Below are 13,985 nucleotides of genomic sequence, written 5' to 3' on the forward strand. Positions count from 1 at the left end.
TCAAATTCACTTTTAAGCCTCTGCTTTTACTATAAATACTTTCAACAAAACTAGAATCAAATTGTGCTTTTAAAATAATATATACCAAGGAATTCCCTGGCAGTCCAGTGGCTGGGACTCTGTGCTCTCACTGCTGAAGGGTCCGGGTTCAATCCCTGGTGAGGGAATTAGGATCCCATAAGCTGCACGGCATGGCCAAAAAAAATAAAAAATAAATAAAAGAAGCTGCCATACAAACACAAGGTAGCTAAAGTGACAGAGGACTAAATTTTTAAAAATAAATAATAACAGCAACATACACCAATAATAAAAGTAAACACACCACATTATGCAAAACATTAAACTTACTGGAGTATTAAAAAGATTAAACAGGGTATCCCTTTATAGGAATTTAACCTCTTCAATTTATAGCCTACCCCAAAACAAGACAGCCATATAATGCTCTTCAAAAGCCTCTGCAAAAAACTCTCTCCAGTGCTGAGTACAAATGCACTGAATTCCTAATACTCAAGAATAGTATTTTTTTAAAAGAGGCAAATTTTTAAAAAGTCAAATGCAGAAAATTATGTACTGTATGCTCACCGCCTTGTATTTTAAAAAGAGAGAGAGGCTGGTGGTGATGGTGACATGCTACCCCAAATTACGGCACCCTGGCATATTGACTATTATAAGGTGAAGGAATCTAAGAAATAAAGAGCAGAAAGGTTGCCCTGACCTCGCCACCAATCCTTCTCCTCTAAAACAGGTCATAAAATCCTCATACGAGAGGTGCCCTCACTATACCTAGAGAAATGAAACATCCATTCCTTGTCTCCAAAAACAAAGGAATGCCAAAAAAAAAAAAAAAAAAAAAAACAAACTTACAAACAAGCATTGCTAAATTTCCCTTGGTTTACTATAATTATTTCATAATCCTATGAACAAAGCTAGTGGAGGTGATGCAATTCCAGTTGAACTGCTTCAAATCCTGAAAGATGATGCTGTGAAAGTGCTGCACTCAATATGCCAGCAAATTTGGAAAACTCAGCAGTGGCCACAGAACTGAAAAAGGCCAGTTTTCATTCCAATCCCTAAGAAAGGCAATGCCAAAGAATGCTCAAACTACTGCACAATTGCACTCATCTCACATGCTAGTAAAGTAATGCTTACAATTCTCCAAGCCAGGCTTCAGCAATACGTGAACCGTGAAATTCCAGATGTTCAAGCTGGTTTTAGAAAAGGCAGAGGAACTAGAGATCAAATTGCCAACATCTGCTGGATCATCAAAAAAGCAAGAGAGTTCCAGAAAACATCTGCTGCTACTGCTGAGTCGCTTCAGTTGTGTTCAACTCTGTGCGACCCCATAGACGGCAGCCCACCAAGCTCCGCTGTCACTTCTGCTTTATTGGCTATGCCAAAGCCTCTGACTGTGTGGACCACAACAACCTGTGGAAAATTCTGAAAGAGATGGGAATACCAGACCACCTAACATGCCTCTTGAGAAATCTGTATGCAGGTCAGAAAGCAACAGTTAGAACTGGACATGGAACAACAGACTGGTTCCAAATAGGAAAAGGAGTACGTCAAGGCTATATATTGTCACCCTGCTTATTTAACTTCTATGCAGAGTACATCATAAGAAACGCTGGGCTGGATCAAGCACAAGCTGGAATCAAGATTGCCGGGAGAAATATCAATAACCTCAGATATGCAGATGACACCACTGTAATGGCAGAAAGTGAAGAACTAAAAGCCTCTTGATGAACGTGAAAGAGGAGAGTGAAAAAGTTGGCTTAAAGCTCAACATTCAGAAAACTAAAATTATGGCATCTGGTCCCATCACTTCATGGCAAATCAATGGGGAAACAGTGGCTGACTTTATTTTTCTGGGCTCTAAAATCACTGCAGATGGTGATTGCAGCCATAAAATTAAGATGCTTACTCCTTGGAAAGAAAGTTATGACCAACCTAGACAGCATATTAAAAAGCAGAGACATTACTTTGCCAACAAAGGTCTGTCTAGTCAAGGCTTTGGTTTTTCCAGTAGCAATGTATGAATGTGATAGGTGAACTGTAAAGAAAGCTAAGCACAGAATTGATGCTTTTGAACTTGTGGTATTGGAGAGGACTTTTGAGAGTCCTTCGGACTGCAAGGAGATCCAACCAGTCCATCCTAAAGGAGATCAGGTCTGAGGGTTCATCCGAAGGACTGATGTTGAAGCTGAAACTCTAATACTTTAGCCACCTGATGTGAAGAGCTGACTCATTTGAAAAGACCCTGATGCTGGGAAAGATTGAGGGCAGGAGGAGAAGGGGACGACAGAGGATGAGATGGTTGGATGGCATCACCGACCCAATGGACACGAGTTTGGGAAAACTCCTGGAGCTGGTGATGGACAGCGAGGCCTGATGTGCTGCAGTCTATAGGGTCGCAAAGAGTCAGACACGACTGAGCGACTGAACTGAACTGAACTGAACTGATGTCAACAGATGATACTTGTGTGTTTTTGCACATCTGATTTCTGTATTTTCTGTAAAGTTAAATAATATTTACAATAAAAAGTATTAAGGGAAAGCATATAGGTAGGTAAATGTTTGCAAAACTGAAAATTAACTAAATGCAGCATCCTTCAGAAGACCTATTTCTGTTATAAGACACACCAAGACTGTATTACCACAGGTCTTTCCTTTCTGGTCAATCTAGTTCTCAAAAAATTACAAATTTTCATAGCTTCAAGAGTAGACACAAAAGCGGGTTTTTATAGATAAAAATATTTCTTAATCTTTTACTACTTTAAATCTTAATATGTTACTGATGTTATTTTCTCATATAAATGTAAACCAGTTTTCATAACATTGATGGTATAACTTGACTCTTAAGCTTGCAACATTGATTTTATACATTTTATGTTAATTTTACATCCTCTTACTATGAAAAAAATCCAAATTCAAATTATGTCTTACCAAGAATACATATAGCACTACAGAATTATTAAAGCTTATTTCTCATTTACCACAAGCTTCATGACCTAAAGAAGAGATTAGTGAAATTCCTCAAGTGTGCATAAGACCAAATAATCCCTATTTCTTATATATTTCTATTTTAGATTTCTATCAAGTAACCAATAAATAGGGCCTTCCTAGCAACTCAATGGTATAAGAATCCACCTGCCAAGCAGGAGACAGAGGTTTGATCCCTGCGTCAGGAAGATCTGGAGAAGGAAATGGTAACCCATCCCAGTATTCTTGCCAGGGAAATCCATGGATAGAGGAGCCTGGTGGGCTACAGTTCACAGGGTCGCAAAGAGTCGGACATGATTTAGCAACTAAATCAGCAGCAGCAACCAACATATAATTTATATACAAGATTGTTTCCAAGTATTACATATGAATTTAGGAACAAATTCTAAGAAAGGAATCACCAAACTTTTTCTATAAAGATTCAGGTAGTAAATATCTTAGGCTTTGAAGGCCACAAGATCTCTGTTACAACCACTCAACTCTATTATTACAGTGGTGGAAGCTGTTACAGACAAGATGTAAATGAATGAGCACATGGCCATGTTCCAATAAAAATGTATTTATGAAAATGGGCTGCAGGCCAGATTTGTCCCAGGGGTCATAGCTTGCTGACCCCTGGTTATAACCTTCCACAGTATGACTCCTTCCAGCTCTTCCCATACAGAAGTAATATAGGTTTTCTCTCTGTGATTACTTTTTTAATGGCAATCTCCACATTTAAGCACTATCCATTCATTCACATATTCTACAGATTTTTACTAAATGCATACCATGTGCCAAAAACAGCTTTAGGTGTTAGTGATTTTAAAAAATGGAAAAAGTAATAATAAAGCGCTGCCCTCTTAATGCTTACATTCCAATAGGGTATATATAATTTCAGTTAGTAAGAAGTATGAGAATAAGTAAAGCAGGGCAAAAAGAGTGGGGGTGGAAGGGTGAGGCTCTTTGCATGGATCAGGGAAGACCTCATAGGAAATCACTTTTAGCTAGAGAATGAATGAAGTAAAAAAACAATCCAAATGAATATCTGGGGGAAAAGCACTGCAGGCATATGGACAACTACCTGCAAAGGTCCTGAACAGATTCAGAAAGCACCTAACAGGTTTAAATAAAGACAAGGTTAGTGGGGCTGGAATAAGACAATGAGATCAGAGAAACTGGTAAAGGTGAGATCACAGGAAACTATAGGCTATGGTAAAAAGGACTGGATCTTATTTTAAGCTCAGGAATATGACATGGTTGAAAGCAAGGCAGTCAGTAGGTATGATGTATGGTTTAAAAAGGTCACTGGTTTATTTGTCATATCTCAGTAAAGTTGGGGAAAAACCGAGGTTCACTGGCAGCTGTGCTGTAGGAGGTAGGAGGCAGACTGTAGAAGACAAAAGTGGAACGGGAGAGCCAAGCCATAAACTGCGGCATGTATTTACAGATTTCTAAATAGAATTTAAACATACTTTTAATACAAATCATAGAGAAGATGAAAAGTGAAAGTGAAGTCGCTCAGTCGTGTCCGACTCTTGGCAAACCCATGGACTGCAGCCCACCAGGCTCCTCCACCCATGGAATTTTCCAGGCAAGAGTACTGGAGCGGGGTGCCATTTCCTTCTCCAGGGGATCTTCCTGACCCAGGGATCAAACCCAGGTCTCCCGCATTGCAGGCAGTTGCTTTTACTGTCTGAGCCACCATAGAGAAGATAGTATAAAATAAATAAGCAATAAGGATAGATTGTACAGCCCAGGAAAATATAGCCATTATTTTCTAATAGCTTTAAATGGAGTATAATCTATAAAAATATTGAATCACTATGCTATACACCTTGAACTAATAACTGTAAATCAACTATACTTCAATTTTTTTTAAAAGTGATAGCAAGAATGTGAACAAAGGATATCAACAATGTGTGTGTGTGTGTGTGTGTGTGTGTGTGTGTGCGCGCGCGCGCGCACGCACGTGCACATGCTCAGTTGCGTCCAACTCTTTGCAACCCCACAACTGTAGCCTGAGAAGCTCCTCTGACCGTAGGATTTTCCTGGCGAGAATACTAGAATAGGGGGCCACTTCCTCCTCCAGGGGGTCTTCCTGACCCAGAGATTGAACCTGCGCCAACTGCACCTCCGGCACCGCAGGCAGATTCTCTACCGCTAAACCACTGGGGAAGACCTGTATCAACAACAGACAAAACAATACTCAACAGAATTTTCCTTAAAAATTTTCGTTTAATAGGAAATTTCGGTGAGGAAATATACTAATGTCACCAACAGAGGGCAGTAGTGAACAGAGAACATAAGTGTACAAACTGTGATCCAGCTTCATAGTTAAGATCTTTCTCCAGAATTCTAGTAAACTAGAATTGAGGAGCATCCCTGAGAGGTTAACAGCGGAAGCAAGAAACCGAGATTAGGCAAACACATATCTACGAGAAGTTGAAATTATAAATATAAGCAGCAAAAAAAAAATTAGATAAACATGGCAGAGTATTTATAGGGGATGTCATTTCCCTAACTAAATACACCAAACTCAAATCACTGATTTCACTGCTTCTCAGGAGATACCAAAAAATAAAACTAAAGCTAGTGAAGAGTCAGCTTCATGTATCTACACACTGATGAAGGGTTTGCCCTAAAGGGTTCATGTCCCAGCCAAGTAGGGCAGAAAAGCTCCTGTTCAAGAGGAAAACAGGCGCCAGTACAAATGTGAGCAGTCAGTACACTACACCTGGGCACAGAATGTGAAGGTTAGAGGGAAAGGCTACAGCTCAGGAAGCAGCTGAACTTGAAACATAGCCTATGAATAAAGGAAGGCAGGCAGCTGGCAACAAGGAGACTATCAACATATACCCACTGCCTATTCCCTGCTGGGAGTTTCACATCCCTTCCTTCCTTTCCTCCTACCTCTGTTGTCCCTCTTCATTTTCACTCTCTCTGTAGAACTTTAGGCTCTATAGATCACTGAAAGGTATGACACTACTCCATGTTTATCCTTAGTTTTCTTTTTCCCCTCTGTCTAGATTCCTACATTTTCTTTAATATTTTTCCTCACTGCTTGTCTTCTAGCCTGCACGTTGAATTCAAGATTGTTGAGACTCCATAGACAGAAGAAAAAACTGTTTTGACCTCTGCAGTCATCATTATGTAAAAACGTATACCCTGCCCACTTCATAGTCATTAGTATGGCTACCGTCAAAATATACACACAGACACACCCAGAAAATAACAAGTGCTGATGAGGATGTGAAGAAATTGGAGTTCTTGTACACTGCTGGTAGGAAGGTAACATGACACAGCTGCTGTTGAAAACAGGATGGCAGTTTCTCAAAAAATTAAAAATAGAATTACCATATGAGCAATTCCACTTCTGGGTATATACCCAGAAGAATTGAAAGCAGGGCCTCAAAGAGGTATTTGTATACCCATATCCACAGCAGCACTATTAACAAGAGCTAAAGCAAGGAGGCAACCTACGTGTTCACTGACACATGAATGGATAAGCAAAGTGTGGTGCATACTGATACATACAATGGACAATTATTTAGTCTTTGAAAGGAAGGAATTTCTGACATACACCATAACATGGATGAACCGGAAAGATACCATGGTGGAATGAAATAATCCAGTCACAAAAAAAGTCAAATACTATATGATTCCTCTTATATGTTACACTTAGAGTAGTCAAAATCATAAAGACAGAAAGTAAAATGGAGGGCGCTGGTCAGGGAGTGAGATGTGATTTATATGGAGTTACTGTTTAATGGGTAAGGGTTTCAGTTCTGCAAGGCGAAGTTACAGATACAGATGGTTGTGATGGATGTACAACATTATCAGTGTATTTAATACCAATGAACTGTATACTTTGAAATGGGTTAAGATGATAAATTTTATGTTTTGTGTACTTTACCAAAATTTTTTTAATTGAAGGGGAAAAAAGTATAACCTGCTAAAAAGCAAGAATAAAGGAATAAAAAGTAGTTTCCCTTTTTTCTTGCCTCCTCAACCAATACTCCAAACTGGGTATGGCCATGCATTGGTCAAATTAGACTGTTCACCATTTCTTGAATGTGCTCTACGTTTTCCTGCTCCACCTCTGCTATTTTCTTAGCCTAAATGCCCTATATGGCTGCCCTTCATTTTAATCTAAAATACTCTATATTTTCTTCAAGAGCAACAAAAATGGCATTTCCAGGAAATTTGCCAGAAAGAGCTAATATCTCTTTTCTGTCCACAAGTAGTCCACTCAGACCTCTAATTCCAAATACTATGCATCCTTGTATAATGTTTATTTGTGTATGTTCTCTTCTATTGCAGATGGACATTCCATCTCTGCTCAAAGCCTTTTTGTTTAAATTCATATTTACTTTTTACGTTTTCATAAGAATTAGAGATGTTTATCCCTCAGTGGTGCTTACAAGGTAAATGAAGACTGGAACTTGATATTATCTTGAGCCCATAGTTTCAGCCCTAAGCCAACCAATCAAAGTCTTTTTCCCTTCCTACCTCAAACTGTGAAGCACAGGCAAATCTTCAGTTCTACTCCCAAAACCAAGATTCCTGCTACTCAATCCAGCCTCAGGCAGAGGACTGAGAATAGTGAGAGCAAGATCTAGATATTACATGGCAATGTATTTTAAAGAAAATAAAGGAGGGTTTCCACAATACTCTTTCTCAGTATATTTCAATTTTTGTCGTAACAAAAGATTCAAAATATCCCCCAATATTTAGAGATTCTAAAACACTGTGGTGTTCTTAATTTTCAGTCTTCAGTCCCTTATCCTCATTCCCTTACAGGCCTAGCAAACACTTCAGAAATTCAGGTAAGATGTCAAATTCTCTAAGAAATCTTTTCTTATCACTTTAAGAGTAACATTTGATAGAAACAGAAGACATTCACTAGTGACTCATCGTAACCAAAATTACTTAAAATGTCCAGAATCACATATGAGATATTACTTCTTACATTTCAATAAGACAATCCATTTACTTTGTTTTCAATAATTGCTTCGGTTTTCTTTTTCCAGATTCCAATCCTATAAGCAAAAGCAGTTTTTAAAAAAAAGAAACATAACTGCCCTTTAAGGTACCAGAAGCAGTTCTGAAACACAGCAAGTGCAAAAGGATAACAGATGAAATTTCAACACTGATTTTCATCAGTGTAACCATTAGGCTAAACGCTTAGACTCCCAGAGCCTGTTTCCCAATTTTTAAAATGGGGGTGTACCACATAAGGTTTCTGCAAGAAACAAATTAAACAAAATAGAAAATGTCTAAAAGAATTCCCAACACATAGAAAGCCCCCCCCAAAAATATATTTCTACAAATTATCTCTTGCGTACACTTCATTACTAGATTCCATCCTATTGCTAGTTCTTAGTCTAACCCAGTATGATCCAATAAGGTAGCCATTAGCCACGTATGACTGTCGAGCATTTGCAGTAGTGACTAGTCCAATTTGACATGTGCTTTAAATGCAAAATATACACCAGATTTCAAAGGCCTAATGAAAAAACTAATATAAAACATTTCATTAATATTTTGTATATTAATTACATGGGAACAAATACTTTGGATATATTGGGTTAAATATTAAAATTAGTTTCACGTTTTTCTTTTTACTTTTTTTAAATGAGGCTGCTAGAAATTGTAAAGTTGTTATGTTTGGCTCTCACTGCATTTCTACTGGGGAAGGCTGAGCTACGCTTTGACTTCAAGCTAATGAACATGCTCTCCTAACCTTACAGTAAACTGCTTGACAGGGCTAATCCACCCCTTATCCCGGCAAACATTTGACCACTAACACTCTTGAACACTTCAACGGCGCAGGAAAACTGCTGGCTTGATCGCTCTTAATATTAAATAGTATGGAGCGCAGAGATCTGCAGAGGCAACTCGAAATCGTGACCTACACAACAGAGAAGTGCCCAGAGACAAAACCCGAGTCTTCGGTGGGTGTCGGTCAGCACTGCTGCCGGGAGCCCTAAGAAAGTGAGAAGAGGCGACAGAGCGAGCGCCGGGGACCTGATGAAGCATAACATGGAGCCCCTGGAGTGGAGGTCTGAGGAGGGAAGCCTTTCGGCTTCGGAGGGGACCAGTTGGAGGGCGGCAGGGAAGAGACTCGGCTCCGCAGCAGAGGCTGCGGAGAGAAGCGCTACCTTAAGAATCCCCTTCATCTTCGCCAGAAAGGGGCGGAACTCCTCAAGTGACACCTCCGGATACAGCTGGCTCCGCAGCAGCTCTTCCGTGATGCCCGGGTGCCCGTAGAAAGTATCCTGAGCCAGGCCGCTCAACAGCCCACTCAGGCACTTGGAACTCTCAAGTTCGGCCGCCATGGTTAGCAAAGGCCACTGACAGCTGAGCGCGACAGCACTACGGCAGCCGAGATGGGCCTAAACTGCCGGACAAACGCGCGAGAGGAAAGTGGCGGAGGAGTGCCAGCAGAGGTCGCTGTTAGCAGCTCCCAGCTCTGCACCTGATGCGAAGAGCTGACTCATTGTAAAAGACCCTAATGCTGGGAAAACTAGAGGGCAAGAGAAGGGGGCGACAGAGTATGAGATGGCTGGATGGCATCACTGACTCAATGGACATGAGTTTGAGCAAACTCAGGGAGATAGTGATGGACAGAGAAGCCTGGCGTGCTGCAGTCCATGGGATCGCAGAGAGCTGGACAGGTCGTAGCGACTGAACAATAACAAGCTCTGCAAAACACAACCCGTACATTTGCCAGTGCGGAGCTATCAATTCATTGACCCCTCATTTTGCTTCTGCTGATTTCCCTCTTCAACCCCAGGGCCTACTCAGAGAGGAAATTACTCGGTGAAGATTACTTTAGATGGAGTAGCATGCTATGCCGGTGGCGGTTTAAGTTTTGGTTGGCTGTTTCGCCCTCTAGGCTTTGCCAGTCCTTTAACTGAATAGGATCTATCACTCAAATCTGATCTCTGCCTAATCCTATCCTAGCCTAATCCCAATCCTTTCGTCCCCGAAAATTTGACTCTACTTGATAGTATGTCTGCTTGGGTTGTTAACTGCCTTTTTACATACATACATGGTCTTGTGTTTCCAACTAGCTTAGTGCTTCTTATTCAATGTTCCTTTCTATAACAAATATTTTGTAAACTCTTTACTAGCCTGAAATAAAGTGCATAGATAATATAACTTCCTGCCCATATAATTTCCAAAAATCAATGTATTATTCACCAATAAAGAAGAATGAGTTACAGGACTTCCCTACTGGTCCAGTGGCTAAGACTCTGGGTTCCCAATGCAGGGACCCTTCGTTCAATCCCTGGTTGGGAAACTAGATCCCACATGCTGCAACTAAGAGTCCATATGTCACCACAAAAGATCCCACATGCCGCAAAAATTGAAGATCCTGTGCAGCAAAATAAATAAAAATAAATGAAGCAATGGAGACTCAGACATAGAGAATGGACTTATGGACCAGGTCAGGGGAGAGGAAGGAGAAGGTGGGATGTATATAGAGAGTAACATGGAAGCACACATTACCATACGTTAAATAAATAGCCAATAGGAATTTGCTGTATGACTCACAGAACTCAAACCTGGGCTCTGTAATAACCTAGAAGGGTGGGATGGGGAGGGAGGTGGGAGGGAGGTTCAAAAGGGAGGGACATATGCATGCTGTGCTGTGCTTAGTCACTCAGTTGTGTCCAACTCGTTGTGACCCCATGGACTGTAGCCTGCCAGGTTCCTCTGTCTATGGAATTCTCCAGGCAAGAATAATGGAGTGGGCTGCCATGCCTCCTCCAGGGGATCTTCCCAACCCAGGGATCAAACCCAGATCTCCTGCATTGCAGGCAGATTCTTCACCATCTGAGCCACCAGGGAAGCCCCAAACATATGTATACCTATGGCTGATTCATTCAATGTTTGGCAGAAACCAACACAACACTTAAAGCAATTATCCTTCAATTAAACATAAAAAAAAATGAGTTACCGATATATGCTGCAACATAGATGAGCCTTAAAAGAATGCTAAGTGAAAGAAGAAAGCCACAAAAGGCCAGATAGTGTACAATCCTGTTTATATGAAATGTACAAAACAGGTAGAAACATAGAGACAGAAAGCAGATGAACTAGAGGAGTGGGGAATGAGGAATGACTGCCAGTGGGTTTCTTTTGGGGATGATGAAAGCATTCTAGAATTAGTGGTTATCATTGTACAACTTCGTGAATATACTAAACCCGCTGAATTGTAACTTTAAAAGAATATGAATTTCAGTAGTATGTGAATTATATCTCAACTTAAAATCAATGACTTAACCATAATTTAGGACAAAAATAAAAGGAAAATAAGTTATAATATATGCATTTCAATGTATAATTTTTAGAATTCGGGCTCAGACAATAACAAAGAGGTAAGTTTTTCACCTATATGAATGTCCCTTGCATGGCAAGACATTTTGTATTCCCGGTGCCCATCTGGCCTGGGCCATTTTTCCTCTTCCATAACTGGGACAATTGAAATACCCCTTTCAAAGTAGTACCATCTTGTTCAGAATCACTGGTCTGGACTATTTTAATATCTACCCATCATCTACCTGAAGTCAGGAGGTATTCTTTGTACTAGAAAAGATGTAAGGTATTTCTTTCCTTAAAGAAATTAATTTTCTAAAAAGCAAACTCAGAGATGCTTCATAACTCAAAGAAAAGCAAATCTAGAAATAAACTATACATTCTGTTAAGTGTGCCTGGAGGAGTTGGAGAGAATGGTCCATGTAAGGGAAAAAGTAATATAAGGGTGGTAAGTGGATAAAAAGCACTATTAAGCACATGACTTCCAAATTACCCAACAGAAAAGCTGTAGCAATTTATTTCCATGAAACCTTAAAACACTAATACTATTCTTTATCATCTTTGCCATCTGATACAAAAGAAATGTTATCTTATTGTTTTAATATGCATTTCTTAAATTTTGAGGGTGAATTTTTTTTTCATCTATATAATTGACAATATAATGGTTGCAAACATACAATGTAATGATTCTATTTGTATGTACTGTAAATGATCAGTAGAGTAAGTCTATTTAACATCCATCATCACACAGCTGCATTTTTTTTTTCCTTGTGATGAGAATTTTTTTTAATTAACTCTCTTAGCAATTCTTGGGAATTCCCTAGCAATCCAACTCTTAGGACTCACCTTTGTGGTCAAGGGCCTGGGTTCAATCCCTGGTCAGGGAACTAAGATCCCACAGGCCTTACAGTTGAGCCATAAATTAAAAAAAAAAAAATACAGTATCACTAACTAGAATTACATGTTGTACATTACATTCCCAGGACTTATTTTCTTTATTTATTTTTGACTGCACTGGGTCTTTGTTGCTGTGTGCAGGCTTTCTCTAGTTGCGGCGCATGGAGGCTACGCTTCATTGTGGAGCGCAGGCTTCTCATTGCGGTGGCTTCTCTTGTTGCAGAGCACAGGCTCCAGGCCGGACTCTTCTGGGACCAGGAATGGAACCCATGTCCCCTCATTGGCAGGCAGATTCTTATCCACTGTACCACCAGGGAAGTCCAGGATTTATTTATTTTAAAAATGGAAGTTTGTACCTTCTGAACTGTTAAAAAAAATTCAACTTGGTAAATTTTAAAGATCTGATTACTTTATTTAATAATTCATGAATAGGGGAGCATCCAATCTTAGCTAGAAAGGTGCTCAAAGGAGCTGTACAAAAATGAAAGATTTTTATAGGCAAAAGGGAGTGAGAACAAGAAGTTATACTTCAAAACAAAAATCAGGTTGGTTATTAACAGGGTAATCTTCCTTTAGAGGATGTCAAGGATCTATCAGGCAGATTACCTAACTAGTGCTGATTAGGCAATTCCTGATTGACTGGTTTAAGATTCCATTTCTTGAGAGCTTAAACAGTAATTCTCAGTTTGGTGATGTGGAGTTTGTTTAGGATAAGTGACTCCATTTGGGTCCTGCTGTCTTGTTTTAAACAACCACCTTTATGCGAGGACTTTTTATATATAGTGATTGACTGCTGGTATATCTTCCCATTTCCTTGTCCATCTTCTACAGAGGCTTCTGTCACTTCAGTGATTTCTAAATGCTCTTTATACATTAGGAATACTAATGCTTGTTACTTATATTGCAAAATGTTCCTTGGGTTTATAGAGTTGAATCTATCAACCTGCCTAGAAAAATCCAGAAGGTTAGTCACCAAAATGGTTATGAAGTATATCTCTGAGCAAATGGCTTTTATTTGCTTCTTTCTGCTAACCTGATTTTTCTAAATGTCTACAGTGTACAAAGAAGAAGACATTAAGAAGAGAAGGCAAGAATACACAGAACTGTACAAAACAGATCTTCACATCCCAGATCATCACAATGGTGTGATCACTCATCTAGAGCCAGACATCCTGGAATGTGAAGTCAAGTGGGCCTTAGGAAGCATCACTAGGAACAAAGCTAGTGGAGGTGATGGAATTCCAGTTGAGCTATTTCAAATCCTAAAAGATGATGCTGTCAAAGTGCTCCACTCAATATGTCAACAAATTTGGAAAACTCAGCAATGGCCACAGGACTGGAAAAGGTCAGTTTTCATTCCAATCCCAAAGAAAGGCAATGCCAAAGAATGCTCAAACTACCGCAAAATTGCACTCATCTCACATGCTAGTAAAGTAATGCTTACAATTCTCCAAGCCAGGCTTCAGCAATGCGTGAACCGTGAACTTCCAGATGTTCAAGCTGGTTTTAGAAAAGGCAGAGGAACCAGAGATCAAATTGCCAGCATCTGCTGGATCATTGCAAAAGCAAGAAAGTTCCAGAAAAAACATCTATTTCTGCTTTCTTGACTATGACAAAGCCTTTGACTGTGTGGATCACAACAAACTGTGGAAAATTCTGAAAGAGATGTGAATACCAGACCACCTGACCTGCCTCTTGAGAAACCTGTGTGAACAGTTAGAACTGAATGTGGAACAACAGACTGGTTCCAAATAGGAAAAGGAGTACATCAAGGCTGTATA

General features: G+C 39.8%; 1 protein-coding gene across 5 annotated transcripts in view; it reads right to left on the reverse strand.

Annotated features, from left to right (window-relative positions):
- COMMD1 (copper metabolism domain containing 1) overlaps positions 1-13,985 on the reverse strand; it is a 188,071-nt gene that overhangs the window by 159,092 nt on the left and 14,994 nt on the right. For 2 of the 5 annotated variants that reach the window (XM_004005852.6, XM_012168684.5), the window contains exon 1: positions 9,144-9,337. The exons of the other annotated variants lie outside the window; for them this stretch is intronic. In XM_004005852.6, coding sequence (XP_004005901.2) covers positions 9,144-9,320 — 177 coding nt within the window. In that variant the 5' untranslated portion in view covers positions 9,321-9,337. Of the gene's footprint in view, positions 1-9,143; positions 9,338-13,985 lie in introns of those variants that run through there. 5 annotated transcript variants of the gene reach the window in all.

This window comes from Ovis aries, chromosome 3, assembly GCF_016772045.2.
Source record: "Ovis aries strain OAR_USU_Benz2616 breed Rambouillet chromosome 3, ARS-UI_Ramb_v3.0, whole genome shotgun sequence".
In the NCBI taxonomy this organism is placed as follows: domain Eukaryota; kingdom Metazoa; phylum Chordata; class Mammalia; order Artiodactyla; family Bovidae; genus Ovis; species Ovis aries.